Source organism: Perna viridis, chromosome 11 (genome assembly GCF_037379345.1).
Source record: "Perna viridis isolate PV_CMFRI_1.1 ecotype Kerala chromosome 11, ASM3737934v1, whole genome shotgun sequence".
In the NCBI taxonomy this organism is placed as follows: domain Eukaryota; kingdom Metazoa; phylum Mollusca; class Bivalvia; order Mytilida; family Mytilidae; genus Perna; species Perna viridis.
In genome coordinates this window covers 31,414,470-31,433,344 of record NC_142455.1, presented here as the reverse complement: position 1 = coordinate 31,433,344, position 18,875 = coordinate 31,414,470, and the positions used below count along the sequence as shown (strand labels likewise).

Sequence of the window (18,875 nt, the reverse complement as noted above, 5' to 3'; positions counted from 1 at the left end):
GGCTATACTATGGGTCTTGGAGCTTTCAGAATCAAACTCTAATTACCCATGACTGACTTGAAAACAGAATAAGATTAAAATAATTATATACCCAATACATTTATATTTTTCAGTTGTTTGTCAGAGCCTTTGCCAAAGATGGAAGCAGTAAGAGTATATTGGTGGATGAGAAAATGGCCATTGGTCAAGTCTGTAGTATTCTGGCAGATAAAAACCATGTCCGACTAAATGCCAAACTAGCAGTAGTAGAAAACATGCCAGAACTTTATATGGGTGAGTTAATGATAGTACACAAATATAACATGTGAATTGTATTTGTAGAAGTCGTCTCCCTTGCAATCTGAGATACCAGCTAATGTCTGACTTCATACCTATTTCTCCTGCTACTTTATCCTGAAGCATTTGTTAGAGTGTTTATAGCTAATCAAAGGTGAAAGACAGTCTTTCAGTTAAGCCACAAGCGTTGACAAGTTTCATCAGAAAAAAAAATATGATGAAAACATGTGAAATTGTTCAATATATGGGGTTACATGTTGAATTAATATGAGAAAAACTGTCTTCAGCATTGTTTTTGGGCATGCATCATAAAGTTTGCCATGATGGCTGGTTTTAATTCATGACCTAATAAACATCTGTTGTCTCTATCTAACTGTCACCTAAAGAAGACACCACTGTATCTACAACCGAGTGGTCCCTCCTCTATTGTACTTTAGCCAAGGAGCATACATACTTATTACTGCAAATGTCTTGTCTTTCCAAATTCTTTCTAAGTCCTGCATGTGCTCTATATCTGTTGGGAGATATGAATGTTTTCCTTGAGTTCTTGTATATCAACTAAGTGCACATGCAGAGTCAGAATGCACAAGGTTGCTTTATCAAAATATTTAAACATCCCAAGAAATTTGGAATGCCAAAAGATTAAAACATGGAAAATTGTTTCTTTGATTACATGTGTTTTGCCAAGAAATGAAGCCAAAATGTTTTAAACTTGAGAAGGAGAGAATTTTAAATCTTACCAGAAATCAGACATTGTTGGATGTGGTTTTGAGATACACTCTTATTTAATCAAATGTAGATAATGAAAGATTGATTTAGCATCAGCTGTAACCTTTTATGATGATGTACAACTTATTTCTCAATAATAATTGTAGAAATGAAAATTGGGGGTTTCCATGACAATAGTTAATAATTATACATTTTTACACAATTAAATACAATGTACATGGATGTTGGTAAAACTTTACATGGGACAGTATGAGTATATCCAATTTCGATATCTTACTTGTGAAGATTACAACACCTCATGTTTAATGCAAGGTTGCTGACAATTGGACTATCATCCTTTTGAACATTGAATTTTTATTGAGTGTTAAATTTTGTAGTTATTAAATAATTTAACAGTGTATTGTAATGAGCTATAATCTATTTTGCAACCCATCCTGGTTCTGAATAGTAACTGTAGAATGATCTACCTTCAAAGATTCAGATGTGATAGCAGGAAGTATATGTTGGCTGCTGTAACTCTGTAGATGCTCGGTGTATGTAGAAAACACATGACTCTCTGATAAGGAAACTTCACCATAGATGATAGAAAGTAAAATGATAATAAAAAGGCAACACCACAACATACGTTGAAATGGCAAATCGTAAAATATTGTGTGGTATACTAACATGGAACTCAAAAAGGGAAAATGTCAATTACAATGAAAATTAACAAATCACTATGATCTTTGCAAACAATATCATTATTATGTTTTTTTTATGGTTTCATCATTAATGATTAGAAAAATGTACAAATCTATTTAAATATATGTCTCACACAACAATTGATATTTTTGAGAGTTTGAGACTTTAAAGGAATTAACAATTTATGCTTGCACAATAATATCATTAATCTTGTCATTATTGATGTAGAAAGAAATGGTTGGTTAGCTGTGTTTCAGAACCAAATCATCAATCCAGGTCGTCAAAACCATCATATGTTTTATGGTAAATGTTAAGTGGCATCTCAAGCAGAATTTGATATAAAATTCTCAACTGTCTGTAACTCTCAGCAAATAAGATAGTATCTTGAATGAGGCATGCTGACTCCATTGAGGTTCCAACGACTGACGACTGACGTAGGTTTATTTTGGGTGCAGGATGACTTCACTTGACCAAACAAAGGATGTATTATGGTTCTATCTGGTTACATTTCCTCTGTAAAACACCAGCCCCTTTGTATACAAACTTTCATTCATACTTTCTCTGTCTTTCACCATGCATGTAGACTCTATCCTGAAAGTTTGAAGTTTTTCCATGTCATGGCTTACGGAAAAGTTTTGTTATTCTATGGCAAGTTGAGCACTGAGGCTTCAAAGGAATTTACCATAGCTGTGCTTAGTAAGATATGTGGATTAATCCTTTAGAGCAGCATCAAAAAACAATTTCATTTCAGTTACTGGTATTTGGATATATTTTCTAGGATTAAATTCTGTTTGTGAGATGATGGTTGTCAATGGACATCAGGGTAGGGATGCTTTCTTCTTCTTCCATGTAGTGATGGTGACTTATGGTTTAATTTGGAGATGATACTCCATTAAAAAAGTCTTGTATGGCTAGTATATTTGTTATTTGTGTCTGTTCATTCATTCAGGAAACAATTAAGGTGTGTATTCAATTTTCCCTTGAAATACCATTTTGAGACATATTAATGTAATTGATTAATGATACACATATTTCCTAAATTTAGGTCTGTTTAGTTGATCTAACCTTAAGTTCTATTTATCTGATGCTATACTGTAACAAATCCAAAGACAAATCCGATTATAGACAAACACTTAGTTCTGTATCCTATAATAACAAGGCTAGACATTGTGTGGCCTCAACTTACCTCATGGTTTCCTTTGGCTAGACTTTGTGTGGCCTCAACCCACCTCATGGTTTCCTTGGGCTAGACATTGTGTGGCCTCAACTCACCTCATGGTTTCCTTTGGCAATGTAACATTGTGTCAGGTAATTTTTTTCCCATTTCCTATAATTGTGTACACCATCTTTGAAACCCTTAACTGCACTTTAAAGAAATATTTTGATTGACTTTGTATTACAATTTCTACAGTTCCATTAATGGTGTTGTGTGCAGCAGCTCAATTGTGATGTGGGCTCTGTGTGTTCTCATCTTGAAATGCATGAGATTTCTGTCATAGGATCGCAATTACAGTTTTTTTTTTTAAATGAAAATGGACATGTTCTCCTACAACTTAAGAGGTTGGATTTCCATTCCTTAATATGTTAGGATGGATTCAAGTCAGAAAATAGGATCAACAGCATGCTTTATCATCTGATATTTGTTCAGATAATGTATCAGAAAATATTTCCTTTCTTCACTTCTTTAAATTGGCAATGTTACAGGTCCAAAATTATTTTTGTCCCAATTATAAAAAGCTTGTGATGATTAAAGTTATACTGTATACCATGACCTCATTACCTCCTGATTATGAAGGAACACGATCACTGTGACTTTTACCGAGCCAGACGTGATATCAGATAACTTCAATTAACCACTGACATTTACCGTGATCTAGCAGTAAATAGAATAGATTAAGGTTCCTTAACCTCTTATGGCTTTCTAGGAGAATGTTATGCTTCTTTATTTGATTTTAGAGAAGGTTTGTTTTCTTGTAAAAAGCTCTGTGAATACATTGGTAGTATTACAGAGAAAAAGCTGTAAAAGAAAAATTTAATTACCCATTATGGTACAATGACTCTTTTGGCATTGTGCCCCTCATTTGGTTTTTAGTAATGGTCACATGAAGTAATACACTTTGAAAAGTTACATGCCAGTTCGCCTTCTTTCTGTCCCCCCAATGACTTGAGAATTGACCAAAGATTTTTGTGGAAACTTTGCACAGTTGTTCAGTACCATAAAATACAGGTTAAGTTTATTTTTCAGCAAAATTATGCCATCCCCCTTTTTTTTCACCAATTTGTGGTGTGGGTATCACTAAATGTTCCATTAATGCCTATTTTTTAAATAAATTAACAAAGGTTATGTATTCACTTATTCAATTAAATAAATCAGTAGTCTCATTATTTTTCAAAATTTCAAACTTAATCGGTGATCAGATTTTTTTCTTTGTAATTCTTTAGTACCATTTGATGGCTGGTTTTTATGTCATGTTTAGTGACAGATCCAAAATTTGAGGACTTTTGGGTTATAATTACAGATAAATCAAGATTTTATTAAAATAAATGTGATTTTTAAAAACTTCTGTGGGGGAGGGGGTTAAAACAAGTGTCTTGAATCTTGATTCCTTTGAATCAACATCTGCTTTTACTTTGAAACTTTATACAGTGTTTGAAGTTAAGTGCCCATTGTTTTGGTTGAAATTAATCATCTCATTGTGATGGAAAATAAACTAAAAGTATGTGTGTAATTCATTATAGATTGCAATCGGGGTGACCTAAATTCTTAGCTCTTAACCTTTTACACTCGGGTATGAAATTTCACACTAAGCCTACTCAATATAAAAATGTAAATAACAATTAACCAATTAATGAAAAAAATCCACTTAAACTGGACCAGTCTATCGATTTCCTTTTGTAAACTGAGACCAGAAGTGTTGAAAATGATATGTGTCAATATTAAACTTTAGCTATATATCTCCATTCTGGAATACTTGTAATCGGCACATTTATTGTCTGTCAATGTTTGTACCAATTTTAATGTGTTTTTATGTTATTTCTCTTTTGAATGATAAAATAGGTAATGATTTAGATAAAGATGGGAAAACCTAGATAAGAGGATTCTTCTGACATCAAACCATTTAGAATCTCCTATTTTGATTGACAGAGAGGTCATTTTCTTCACTTGACTTTTATTTCTGATGTAAGGTCATTGTCTTATTCAGGTTTTGTCAGGGTGGTCATCTTTCATTGAATTCTAGACAGACACTCATCATAACAACAATGTATGTCAAGAAGCCAAGACTTCAACATGCTGCAATGGAATCCTAATTAAATAAACTCCTCTCCCTTTTATTTCCTAGGAAAGGCTTCCACATTGATTTGGCCCTGGCTATGCCACTGCTGTGATATTTACTGACTAAAGATCAAACTATTCTGATATCATGCATCTAAATTTATTGATTGCCGTAGACATGATATTTTGCCCATCTCTTGTAACACTCAAGAATCAACAAAAGACCAAACTGTGTAGACATTTATCTCCATGGAGATACTTGAAACTTGTTCTGAAGGAGAGAGGGTATATTGTTTTACAAGGGAACCAAGATTCTAGTGGAAGATCCAATTTTAGAGCATATCGCATTGTGCCATTTCGGATATTGGAAGTAAGCCAAAATCAGTGGCAGCGACTTTGATGACATCAGTCTTTGATTGTTAATAGAAGCAATCAAAATGTTGCCTTTTTTTCTAAGATAAGTGACATTGTTATTTCATTTAGTAATAACCATCCATTCAATAAACTAAAAACACGTTTAAACCCAAACTTTTGTCTGAAATAAGCGACTTGGTAAAGTTAGCTATATGATTTTGGAAATAAAGTCCATCTCTGTTTCTGTTGGTAACAATTTTTTCTGTCATTTTTCTCAGCAACTAGAAACTTTTACATATTCTTCATGTAAGTATGCCACATGGTGGGGTTCATATTTGGAAAAATTGGACAACAACTTCCTGTTTACCGAGGACTTCATTTATTTTCCTCTTATTGTGATTGAAAGCAAGGGTATCACTAGTAAGCCATCGCTCACAGATTTGTCAAGGTCACAGCAGTCATAAATATTGTGCATGGTTTTACTGTTATTTCGGGAAGGGAATACTGATGTGATCAGAATCCTTACAAATGTATTTTCATAAAATAATAGTGTTTTAACTAGGCATTTTCCTTCAAAATAGGAAATAATAATAACTTTTTTCAATGGCTCTTTTTTAGCTTAAACATATTTTATTTATAAATATCAAACATGTATACAAAATAGATCAAACAAAGTTTGACAAACAGGATTTGGAAACAAGCACTAAGCTTTTTTTAAACTGTCTCTCTTTTTTAACCATGTTCATGGGTTTTTTTTGTATTCTTTTATGTGAATCTTTAAAACTTCATCTGTCTGAGATCAGACTACCTCACCTCACAAGTCCTGTATGATTCACCAGGTCTGATTATTTTGATATTTAATATCACTGATCAGGTTCTTGTTATTTTATCAAATTAATATCCAGTTAACTGTTTCATTACTTTAGAATATGGTTATTATCGGACATAAATGGCCTTTTGTTGCTAGATTGTTGCGTATTGATTTGGTTTCATTCGTGTCTGTTGCAAGTCCATATTGACATTGGATGTTTGAAAACAGATGCTTGATATTAAACTTTGTTTTGAGAAGTTGGGGTACTTCTATAAAATCCTACACCGGCAAATATCATTCTTTTGGAATTTATGTGAATCAAGCTTCATGTAAATTTCATGTGAAAACTTATATGAAATTCACATGAATTTCACATGAAACCTTTCACAAATTATATTCTGGTATGCTCAACTCAGGTGAAAATCATGTGAAATTAATGTGAAAATCTTAGGAAATGATTTTGTCTGTGATGGATCTAGATTGACATGGGTGTTAAGAACCTTGTTGTCCTGTTCCAACTTGTTTTCATATGCTGGTCTGAATGAACTGATATTGTATATGTTGAAAATCTTGAACAATTGGCAACATTTACATTACATGATCACTCTTTTGAATTTTTTTGGTTTTATTTTTTTTTTCAGAGAGGATTTTGGAGGACCATGACTGTCTGGTAGAGAATATGGTAATGTGGACCAGAGATACCAAGAATAAAATACTATTTGAGGAGAGACAAGAAAAATATGATCTCTTTAGATATCCTGAGGTAAGTCATTTAAATCCCAAAGATTGGTCCATTCTCTATTATTTTAGTGTCAATGTTTTGATAAAAATTGAAGCAAATGAATTAAAATCATTTTCGGAACTTTTCATCTATTCATGGCATCTAATACTGACTGTGCAAATGAATGTTATTATGCATAAAAATGAGCATATTAGCAAGTAGACCACATTGTACAGTATCAAACTTTATTCATTTGAATTTTAAAAAGATTAAATTGAAATGTGGAGATGTAGTCCAATTATGATTTCACAAAAAAATCGTAAGAGTACAGAATATTAAGGTAGAAAATATCATTGTAACATCATTACTTAGGATCTATTTCACACTTACTATGTTTTGTTAATTTGACCACTAATGTTTTATTTCCTATCTACCATGAAAACAACCAAACCTTATATTATTGTGTTTTCAGAAATACTTGTTAGTAGGTTCCTCGTCAGAGAAAGGGGCATCACTGGCTCCAAACCAAAGACACAAATTAATACAGGTATGTAGCAACATAGAAATAATGAAAAATTACTCAATGTGGAACAACTGTAAATAGTTCAATCATGTGAAGCAAAGTATCACAAGTAACACAAGAATAAATGATGTTTGGCCTGTCATGTCCTTTTTAGAAAGATATTTTGCCCCAGGCCTATGGTAAGGTTTAAGTTCAAATCTTAATTCTTTCCTATTACAATTATTTATGAACTTTATGCCAATATCTTTATGGAAATTGTAAATGTGATAGTGATTGATTGGCGGATATGTTGGCCCACACAGCTTAGAATTTTCTCCAATGGCATCAATTAGATCCATACAAAAAGTTAGAAGAAAAAGTAATTTAAAACACCGAAAAAAATTTTCTCACAATAAACAACTTTGTTTGATTTGAAATTCAAAACGTGCTTAAAAATCGAAACCTATCATTAGTTAAATACCAACAACAATGAGGCAGGATGAACATGAAATATTAGTTAGAATTCAGTATAACATAAAAATTATATGTGTTTGTTGCAGTGAGTAATCCCTGCATTAGATAATCAATAATAGGCCTATAAGGTTAACAGCCTCTAGAGATAACGTGTGTAGGCTTTTTCTACACAGTGCTTTTTACTCTTATAACTGTCAATGTGTAGCTAACCTTGTGGTAGCAGTTCAGATATTTTTTTGTCTAGCTAAACAGGATATTCATTTTATAAGTTAAATTGTTTAGCTACTTCATTAACAGGATGTGTTATTTAACTGTGGACTTTTCATTAATTATTACAGTGAAGTTTTAGTGTTGAGAAAGAGTTAATAATTTTATTTTGGTGATATTCAAGCTTCAAAGAGATAACTGAAAATTGTTACAATGTGTGTATTGTAAACAAGAGATACTAATATCAAGCCAAATAGAGAATGAATTTGTAAATATAGTAACAAAAATTGAAATATTTTAGCAACAATTTCCTGTTGAACAGTTTGAAAGTGTTTTTCCTGATAAGTTTAGTGATGATATATCCTAGGATTTATATATTAAGAGGTAGCTCTTCGTACATTCAGGGCTTCCTCCGTGCTGTTGTTTTCAACTTTTGAAGGCAGATTTGTTTTGGGAATTATTGTGATATTATTTATATATTCTATATATTAAAAGTTACCTCCAGAATTGTCATTTGTCCAACAGGGAGACTAAGATTCTGAAGTGTTGGAAGACATAATTTAGTGGGATGTATGTATAGTCTGAATGTTTACATTCAATATCATACGTGTATTGTAGGAGTTTTTCAATGGCAGTGCCCAAGTACCTGAAGTTGAGGGAGTTATGTACCTTAAGTCTGAAGGCAAGAAAGCATGGAAGAAATACTACTTTGTTCTAAGAGCTTCTGGACTGTACTACAATCCTAAAGGAAAAGTCAGCAAGGTTGGTATAAATGAGAAGACACATGTAACAGATAGGGCTTTCTCTGCAAGAAAGAAAGGGGTAGTTGAGGATGATATAAAAACCCTTTTAGTATGTGCAGATATGGACATTTTAGTTGAATACTAGAATAGACAAAATTATAATTCATTTAAGAATTGCAGAAAAGTGTACACCTGCAATACTTCAGTTTTGCACCTGCTTCAGATGAAAACTTTATGAATCACCAATCTTGTCCAAAGTTTGATGAACAACTGTCTTTGGAAACTTATAAATTTCATAGTTGCAGCACTTTACACAGAGTCAGTTACTTTAGATGTTTTGATTTGTCAGACATGAACTTCCTGTATACACATGACAGATTCATCGCTAGAGGATTTACATGGTAAACATTACATGTAGACTTGTTTATAATCATAGGTCAAGGCTATGTTGTACTTTTATTCATTTAGCTTTCAGTGCTTTGGATTGTTTTACAATTGATACAGGTTATATCTGTCAAGTTCTCAAGGGGTTAAAATTTAATTTCAAGAGAGACAGGTCCTGGACTTTTTTGCATTCTAAATGAAATGAATTGATAGGTCCTCTAAATATGGTAGGTCCAGGACTGAGGTTGATATTTCAATGGCCCTGCATCAGTCTCGGACCAGTGCTAATACCTGATTCTTGCTAGTTCCATACAAATTGAGTCAGAAAGTTGGTCCTTGATAGCAACTTTTGCTTTCCAATAACAGGAAGCAATTCTTTTGAAAAGTGAATCAAAACCACTGACCTTTAACACTGTTAGCACTTTATTTCACAGAGGCTGGAATAAATAATTTTAAGGATTTTTTTTTTAGCATTTTGTGAAAATGAAATGAACTGTCTGTATATTTGAAAGTATGGACAGTAAAACATTATAGTTTTTAGTTGAATTATAATTGTTACTGGTATAGACTATATTTGGTTGTAGTAAGTCAGTAATGGTTCTGTTACATGAGAGTTATAAAGTACAATTAAAACTGCTATAAAATGCAAATAATTCAATCATTTTGATGTTACTTAAGATTATTTCCGTGAAGTGGAGAAAATCTATGTTAGAATTGCAATTTTTCTGGATGTAAAGTTTTTTTTTGTTTTTCAATTATCTGAGAGAATAAATTCTCACGAGAGAACATTTCTACAAGTTTTGACATTTGGATTCTCACATGAGTTTCATTACTAACTGTTTTCTCTGTGTCCTTTGATTACTGTTACATAATAGAAATTGGCTCTCTGTGTGAAAATATGTTATAGAAATGTTTAAGAGTAAATATGAACACAGTTCAATGTTAGGATACAAAATATACATGTATGTATGCCTTGCTCTTTAATTATGAAGTGTTTTGTCATTTCTGTGGCACAGACCCTATAATTAAATCCCATTATTCATTTAGGAAAAAGTATCTTGAATAAATTTTGTTGTGGTCTTGGCATGGGTTTCTTTATAGCCATCCTCCAGACAGTTTATGTTATTTCATGAAAAAAGCAATTTCAAAATTGATAATTGAAGGCCATACATTTTACCTTCTAGGTATGAGTTCACTTAGTTCAGACTTGGACATAGGTAGATGTTCAGGAAAGACAAGTGTTCAGACTTTGACATAGGTAAATGTTCAGGAAAGACAAATGTTCAGACTTGGACATAGGTAAATGTTCAGAAAAGACGAATGTTCAGACTTTGACATAGGTAAATGCTTCAGACTTGGACATAGGTAGATGTTCAGGAAAGACGAATGTTCAGACTTGGACAATGGTAGATGTTCAGAAAAGATGAATGTTCAGACTTTGACATAGGTAAATATTCAGGAAAGACAAATGTTCAGACTTGGACATAGGTAGATGTTCAGGAAAGACGAATGATCAGACTTAGATAGGTGTTAGGAAAGAAACAATTATTTATGTACTGTAGAAATATAAATTTTCATACTATTTTGGCAGTGAATACATAAGCTTGAAAATCAATACTCCAAAATAAGACTACATGTATGATAAACTAAGTATATCTCAAAACCACAAATATGTTCACATGACACAACCTTGGAAAACTAGCAACTGCAGATATTGTTGTCAATACCAACCACCTCATTTCTTGATACCAGAATATAATCATGTGGCAGTAAACTGTTGTCAATACCAACCATCTCATTTCTCCCAAAAAAACCATGTAGTAGCAGTAAATTGTTGTCAATACCTACCATCTCATTTCTTGATACCAGAATATAACCATGTAGCAGTAAATTGTTGTCAATACCAACTATCTCATTTCTCTAGAATATAACCATGTGCCAGTAAATTGTTGTCAATACCAACCATCTCATTTCTTGATACCAGAATATAACCATGTAGCAGTAAACTGTTGTCTATACCAACCATCTCATTTCTCCAGAATATAACCATGTAGCAGTAAACTGTTGTCTATACCAACCATCTCATTTCTCCAGAATATAACCGTGTAGCAGTAAATTGTTGTCAATACCAACCATCTCATTTCTCCAGAATATAACCGTGTAGCAGTAAATTGTTGTCAATACCAACCATCTCATTTCTCCAGAATATAACCATGTAGCAGTAAACTGTTGTCAATACCAACCATCTCATTTCTTGATACCAGAATATGACCATGTAGCAGTAAATTGTTGTCAATACCAACCATCTCATTTCTCTTGAATATAACCATGTAGCAGTAAACTGTTGTCAATACCAACCATCTCATTTCTCCAGAATATAACCATGTAGCAGTAAATTGTTGTCAATACCAACCATCTCATTTCTCCAGAGTATAACCATGTAGCAGTAAATTGTTGTCAATACCAACCATCTCATTTCTTGATACCAGAATATAACCATGTGCCAGTAAATTGTTGTCAATACCAACCATCTCATTTCTTGATACCAGAATATAACACGTAGCAGTAAATTAAAGACAAAAATTATTGCAATTTTAATGTTGGTTTTTTGCAGTAGTATTTTAACCCTTAAAATTTGTGTTTTAGGCACCTAAAGACTTGACTTGTATGGTACAGTTTGCCTATGTAGATGTATACTATGGCCTCGGATGGAAGAAAAAATATCATGCTCCTACTGACTTTGGATTTGCACTGAAGGTAATTGATAAAGGATTAACCTGTATATCTGTATCCCTGACAGCCACAAATTGATTGATTTTATAGGGTTTTTTGTACCATTGGTGGGTTTGAATGTCATTATAACACAACAGGTTCTTACTAAATCTATATTGTGGGTTTAGTTCTATTCTATTACGTGTCTAAAGCCAAGGCTTGTAGTATAAGGCCAAATCTTCTCCCCAAAGTTAACCTTTTTCTTAGAATTTCAAATTTAATGAGTCAAGTTAGTTCTCATATTGTATACCAATTCTTTATTCAGACCATTCCAGATTGTTGTTTTCATGAAAAGTTCTTTAGAATTCATGCAAATACATCTTGATGAAGAATACAATCTATACAATTTTTAATCCTAGTGGAAATATCTCTTACCAAAACTAAACTAATATTTTCACTTTTTTTTTTAACTGGACAAAGGGAGATAACTGATCTCTGTTTCAATCCTTCTCAACACAAATACTGATAATACTTTTACCAGAATAAAGACAAAGCTAATGATATTGTTTTTTAATCCTTCAGCATCCACAAATACAGAAGAAAACTTCCAAGTACATCAGATATTTCTGTACTGAGAACAAAGCTGCTCTGGACCAATGGGTTATGGGAATTAGAATTGCCAAGGTAACTATATAAGATATAATACACTGAAACTTCATAAATGATGTATGGGTTTCTATCTATGTGAAGTGCCTTATCTTTAATAATTTACTTGCATCAAATTAGAAGTGCAAAAATATGATTTGTGACTCTTTTACTATTTTGAAACTGACAATTATATGGTCTTTGAAGTAGAATACTTCAAGAGAGCAAAATGGCTCTTTGATTGAGAAGCTTGTTGACGCATTATTACGGAAATGATAATGCAACATGTTTAAGAAACACAGACACACACAATAAACAAATCAACATAGAGAAGAACAGAGGCATCTTGAGTAAAACTGGGCAAAAACCTGAAATATCTACCACTCATTGAGTGATCTTTCATATTTAATTGAGTGTTTATTTATAGGACAAAGAGTAGCAATTCTGATACTGATTAAATCGAACAATATTTTTAATTTTACACTTTATGATTTCCAGTATGGCAAGCAACTGCAGAAGAATTACGAGAAATTAAGAACAGAGGTAACTCAGTGGGATACAAGGGATCTTCGTTCAAGTGTTTCGGATGGTGATACTTTTGATGAGAGTTTGGAATTAAACCCGACCGCTACACTTCAGGACAGTCGTATGTCCATACCAGAACCTGGATCTAGGCATTCTATTGTTCATGTTCAGAATTCTTCATTGGTTAGAAATAGTACAGGAAGTGATACAACAATTTGTGAATCTGAGGATGTTGTCTGCTTGGAAGTATCCTCCAATCAGGAGAGAAAGTCATCCATTACAGGACAAAATATGTATGAGGTACAAAGACCTGTTGTAAAAAGGGTCTCATTTAGCAATACTCACTCTGTTATAAATGCTGAAGGCGAGGAAATAGTTCCGTTACGCCATCGTGATTCTATTACAAGTTCTTCAACAGAATCTAGCGAGGATTCAATCTCAAGTGGAGAGAATAGATTTGGAACAATGTCAAGGTCAAGCAAAATGAGGGCAAAAATTCCTCTCTCCACTGATACAACAAGACACATGTCTGAAATGTATCAGCAGTCGATGGATGGTAGTAGTATATCATCTTGTGAATCATACGGTCATGAACGTAAATCGTCTCTTACTAGTCCAGTACATTCTCACAGTTTTACTGAGAAAGATAGGAGGAAGTCTGCCCCTATGATTCATGGTGAGGGGAAAGAGTCTCGTCATGAACGAAAAAGTTCTGACTCCTCACGAGAATTTAAAGTGAGGTCACAATCCCTGGCAGATCCAATATATGAGAATATGCATGAAAGGAAAAGTTCTGATGATTCAAGGGAATTTAGGATTCATTCCAGAAAGTCATCATCAGAAAGTGGTGGGTCGCGGCATGAAAAGAAATCGTCATCAGACAGCAGTGGTTCACGCCATGAGAGGAAAGGTTCTGATGGATCAAGGGAACTTAAAGTGAGATCTCAAATAATTCCTAGTGAGAAAGGAATTAAAGAATCAAGACATGAAAGGAAAGACTCTGATGGCTCTCGAGAGCTAAAAGTAAGATCACAGGCAATATCTAATGAACATATATTACATGAATCTCAGAGGGAGAGAACTCCAGAACCAAAACATGGTGACAAAAAATCAGTGATTCAGAATCAACAGCTGGTGACTGATTTGAGAAGGACTGGCTCCCCTCCACCACCACATAAACATGTTCAGAGCTATAGAAGGCCACAAACTCCTCCTCCTAGCAGACCAAATGAGGATGAAATTATAAAGCATCAACCATTCAGCAGTCTGCCTCTACCATCTCCTCCAAGAGAAATGTCACCTACACCAAGTAGGGAGAGGTTATCTACACCACCTCCACCTCCACCATCAGCTATCACCAGTATGAGAGAACGGTTGACATCACCACCTCCTCCACCAGTACAGAGGGTAATGTCACCTCCTCCTCCAATGACGAGGGATGGACCATCACATTCAAGGTCAAGTTCTAGCACAAGTCAATACAGTAACCTCAGTACTGAAGATCATTTTCCTGTCCCTCCAAGTCAGTGTCATAAAATGTCTGGCTATCATCCACAATCACAACCAATGTCACTGATGTCACCTCCAATGTCATCAAAACCAATGTTGTCAATGGCTTCAATGGGACCGCCCCCTGTTGCAAGTAAACCAATGCAGCCACCTGCTCCATTGAGTATGATGTCTCCACCAATGTCTTCAAACCAGCCACCAATCATGTCGCCTCCTGCTGCAAAGCACTTCTCTCATAACTCATTGCCACTGTCTCATCCAATTACATCACAGATGTCTCCACCTGTCTCATCAGAGTTTTCTACACCACCATCACCAGCACCGCCTGCTGGTCAACATGTGACATCAAAACCTTCTAATTATCCAACACCTGCTGAGAATGATTCATCTCCATCTACACCTAAGAATTGTGTCCAAATGCCACCTGCTATGCCGTTGTTACAAAATAGATATGTTGGTACTGATGTAGGGGGTTTATCACCTCTGAGAAAATCTGGGCCAGACAATATTGGGCCTAAAATTGGTCAAGTGACACCTGGAGGACAAAAACACAGACCATCTCCATTGTCCTGCAGTGGACCAGCTTATGGTTCACAACCTTCTCAAAGTGTTTTGTCTCCAACTATGACCTCACCAGATGGTCGACATTTTAATTCCATGACTAATAGTGGACCACAGTTTAATGGACCGTATGATCAAGGATATCAGAATGGGCCACGTGTTATGTCATCATCAATGCCCATTACAAACTGTTCAATGATTCCACAACAATCTTATCCTGGCAAACAAGGTGCAATATATGACCATCCAAGAAACAGTCATGTGACTGTTCCGACATCTGTAATGTCAAGTGATGATCGTAGTTATCCACAACAGCAACAACAATCATTACCTTTCTTGACAGAGTTATCTCAGAGACCTCAAAAACCTCCAGGTAAAGTTCCACCTGCAACTTTACCAAAGCCAGAAAGTGGACAGAAAAATATACAAAAATACAATGGTGCTAATTCAAATGAACTTGGTATTACTTCACCTATTGGACCTTTAAGACAGGTTTCATGTGGTCCAGGGAAAAATATCCCACCCCCGCCACCAAGACGAAGTGAAAATACAAGACTCTCTACTGAAATCAAATCTAATAGTGCTGACATACATTGTGTGCCAAAGTATGATCCTTTGTTCGAAAACTGTGAATGTGAGGGACTTCTGGATATTAATGACCTTCCACTTCCTCCTCCAGAGTTGTTGGAGGGGATTGGTGGAGGTGTGCCTAAAAAGGGAAAACTACCCCCACCACCTCCAAAAAGAAGCTCTGAGACACAATTGACTAACCAATAGCTGTGTAATTAATACCAGTGATTTGATTTTCTCTGTTAGAGATTTATTAGATCGTGTCATGTTGTAAATGTAGTGATATTACATGAAAATCATTAGATGTTAATAGATCCATATCCACTGTTAAATATTGAAAATTTCAGATTCATGAAACTCACACTTAGTATGATTTTTCCCTTTGATATGAATTTTACAGTTATCCAGGTTCAGAATGACTGTTATAGTTAAGGTACTACACGTTATAATGGATATATATTTGTTTAAGTACAGTATTACTTTAAAGATAACATGAAATTATATGTCCAATGGAAACCAAATATTTAGTCTACATTGTGATGTTGATATTTGTAGAAATGATCAGTAGTCCAATGAGTAAAATGCTGTTAGTTTTTCTAATTGTTTATATTGAAGAGTTATTAGTTCTAGTCACTTATTGTTTTCTTTGACCTAAATTTTGTTGCTTTTTTACCTTTTTTTATCATGAGAATTTCCATATTTTAAGCAATGGTCAACAAGAACTACTTAAGTATATGAAGTGGTTTTGTGCAAAATCAAGATTTTGATAAAATTATCTACAAATATCTTAGTGCCATATTTTTTCTATCATTTTTCACAGCAACATTTCTACAAAAGAATGATATCATAATAGGTTTCATTTTCAGTCATAAGTTAAGGTTTTGACACACTTAAGTTTTCTTGCAATCAGTTTCATACAAGTTTGCTAGTAAGTAATAAATAAATTTTTAGTCATTATTTTGACAGTAATACTAGAATTGATAGAATTAGTGCTTTATAAGTCTGTCTCAGTCATACACATGTGTATTTTATATGACATCATTCATTACATTAAATCATAGGTATGCAAGGGAGATAATTTAGAGATATTTATGAAACCATGACAACCACTGTTTAAACCATGTTTTGTACAAAATGAAAAAGAGCTCAGGGAAGGCTTATGCTTCCAATGTGGATCAAATTTATAGACATAAATCTTCTTAACGTTTACCAACTTTAATTTTAACTTTCGTATTTCTAACAAAGGGTAGCAACTCTGACAAGATTTTTAATGAATTACTAATGATTTTTTAACAATTGAAGGAAAACAGTTAAAAACTGCATTTAAAATACATTATAAAATGCTAGCCTCTTTTTGAATATGCAATGTTACAATAAATTATGAAATCCTTAATATATAAACAAGTAGTGTTTTGTAAGTGTGAGATTTAAAAAAATATATTTGAAAATTTTGTTTTTTGGAAGAGTTGCTTCCCTTTATTCAAAGTCTTTGTTTTGAGTTGCTTCCCTTTGATAAATCAAAGTTTGTAAACAAGAGGATTGTCTTCAAAATAATATTGTATTACAAGAAACGTGTATAGTTTGGCAAACAGTTTCAAGGTTTTTGCTTCATATAGTATTAATTTTCAGAAGTTGGCATTAAGAATGCATATTGTTAAAGTAAGCTTTTCAACCTTGGTAGTTATAGTATTTTGTGAAATAAGTTTATGTGCACAGAAAGTGCATTAATGAATTGACTGTGTATCAAGCAAGTGTAATTTTTTTTAATATTGTATAATATTTAGGTAGAGTTGCCCACTTTTACAATTAAGAGCCAAATGAACCAGCATTGAAAACCTGAACAAAAATCTACTTTATTGATATGTATTTTACATTAACTAATCAAGAATGTCTTTTGAGGTATTTTATTTTGAATTCTAGTCAATTTTTGTCAGTTTTAAACTGGTTTTGATTATTAACAATCCTACATGTCACATTTTACAAATTTTTTGTCACCATTTTATATGTGTTTTTTATATATCTGTTGCATTTTGTCCATTTCAAGATGAATCAGGATGAGAGTGATTTTTGTGATGAATAAATGTTGATAACTTTGGACAAAAAGATACTGTTACTTTAATCAAACTGTGTAGTGTATCTTGGCTTGTTTAAAGGTTAAGATCAATTACATATAAGTAAGAATTTTTTTGTTTGTTACTAGAAAGAAATATTTCAAGTATTTTCAATGTAAACACAAATAGAAGATTGTTACAATTATATTTTGAAAACTAATTATAATTTAAACTGGAGTATAACAGTTCATCATAATTTTTTGTGCAAGTTTAATTTTTTTCACTAGAAAGCACAGTACAAGTGCTAAGTATATCTACAGAAATGTTTGATTGCTAATAACTAACAAGATTGCAAGAGCATCTAACTAGAGGAGGTCAGAACAAATCTAGTTCTGTTGAGTTTCTCTAGTAAGTGATTCTGATTTATGGCATAAGAATGTTTGACTTTAAGCTATTACAAAGAAGTAGAAATCCATTGACTTTATTATAAGAAAGAACATTTTATTTATTTTTGTTATTTTATCAGTGGTTAAATACCATTTTATGGGTTTTTTTTGCATTTCCAATTGTACCATGTTACAGTGACTGTATATCATGTTTTAACAAGTATTTACAGTTATACTTTCTGATTTGTTTTATGAATCATCTGGCCAAATGAAAATTACTATGCAAAAAACACCATAAACAAACCAAAAACAAAAACATACCATCATGATTAGAACAAACAGTGACATAAACAATGCAGTTTACAATGTCACATTATTTTGACATTTTATGATATAAAGTAATACATTCTTAGAAAGGTTGTGGCAATAGTGTAATATATGTTACAAAAGGCTCCGCTTTTACTTATTCACAAATCAGAAATTACAACTGTGATCTGAGGGGAGAAAAAAGGGGGAATGGTGTGTGAGAGGATACCCTGTACAGATCGTGATGCTTCTATATATAGATGATATGATCAGATTTCTAAAATCTGACAGATAGAGTGCAACTCAATTTAATAAATTATGACATTGAAAAGTGTGTTTTTCTGTTCATTGTTTTATGTCATTTGAACTTGTGATTTTTCTGACTGTATCAATGCTTTGGAGGCATAATTTTTTTACTGTTGTCCATATAGGTCAAATAAATATTTCTCAGCTA

General features: G+C 33.2%; 1 protein-coding gene across 19 annotated transcripts in view; it reads left to right on the top strand.

Moving 5' to 3' along the window:
• The window catches only part of LOC148603727 (uncharacterized), a 92,983-nt gene extending 74,231 nt beyond the window's left edge, over window positions 1-18,752 (top strand). For all 19 annotated transcript variants that reach the window (XM_088552226.1, XM_088552224.1, XM_088552228.1 and 16 more), the window contains 7 exons: window positions 114-273; window positions 6,767-6,888; window positions 7,319-7,393; window positions 8,648-8,791; window positions 11,803-11,913; window positions 12,451-12,552; window positions 13,012-18,752. In XM_088552226.1, coding sequence (XP_088408352.1) covers window positions 114-273; window positions 6,767-6,888; window positions 7,319-7,393; window positions 8,648-8,791; window positions 11,803-11,913; window positions 12,451-12,552; window positions 13,012-15,885 — 3,588 coding nt within the window. In that variant the 3' untranslated portion in view covers window positions 15,886-18,752. The remainder of the gene's footprint in view (window positions 1-113; window positions 274-6,766; window positions 6,889-7,318; window positions 7,394-8,647; window positions 8,792-11,802; window positions 11,914-12,450; window positions 12,553-13,011) is intronic.
• Window positions 18,753-18,875: the final 123 nt, after the last annotated feature.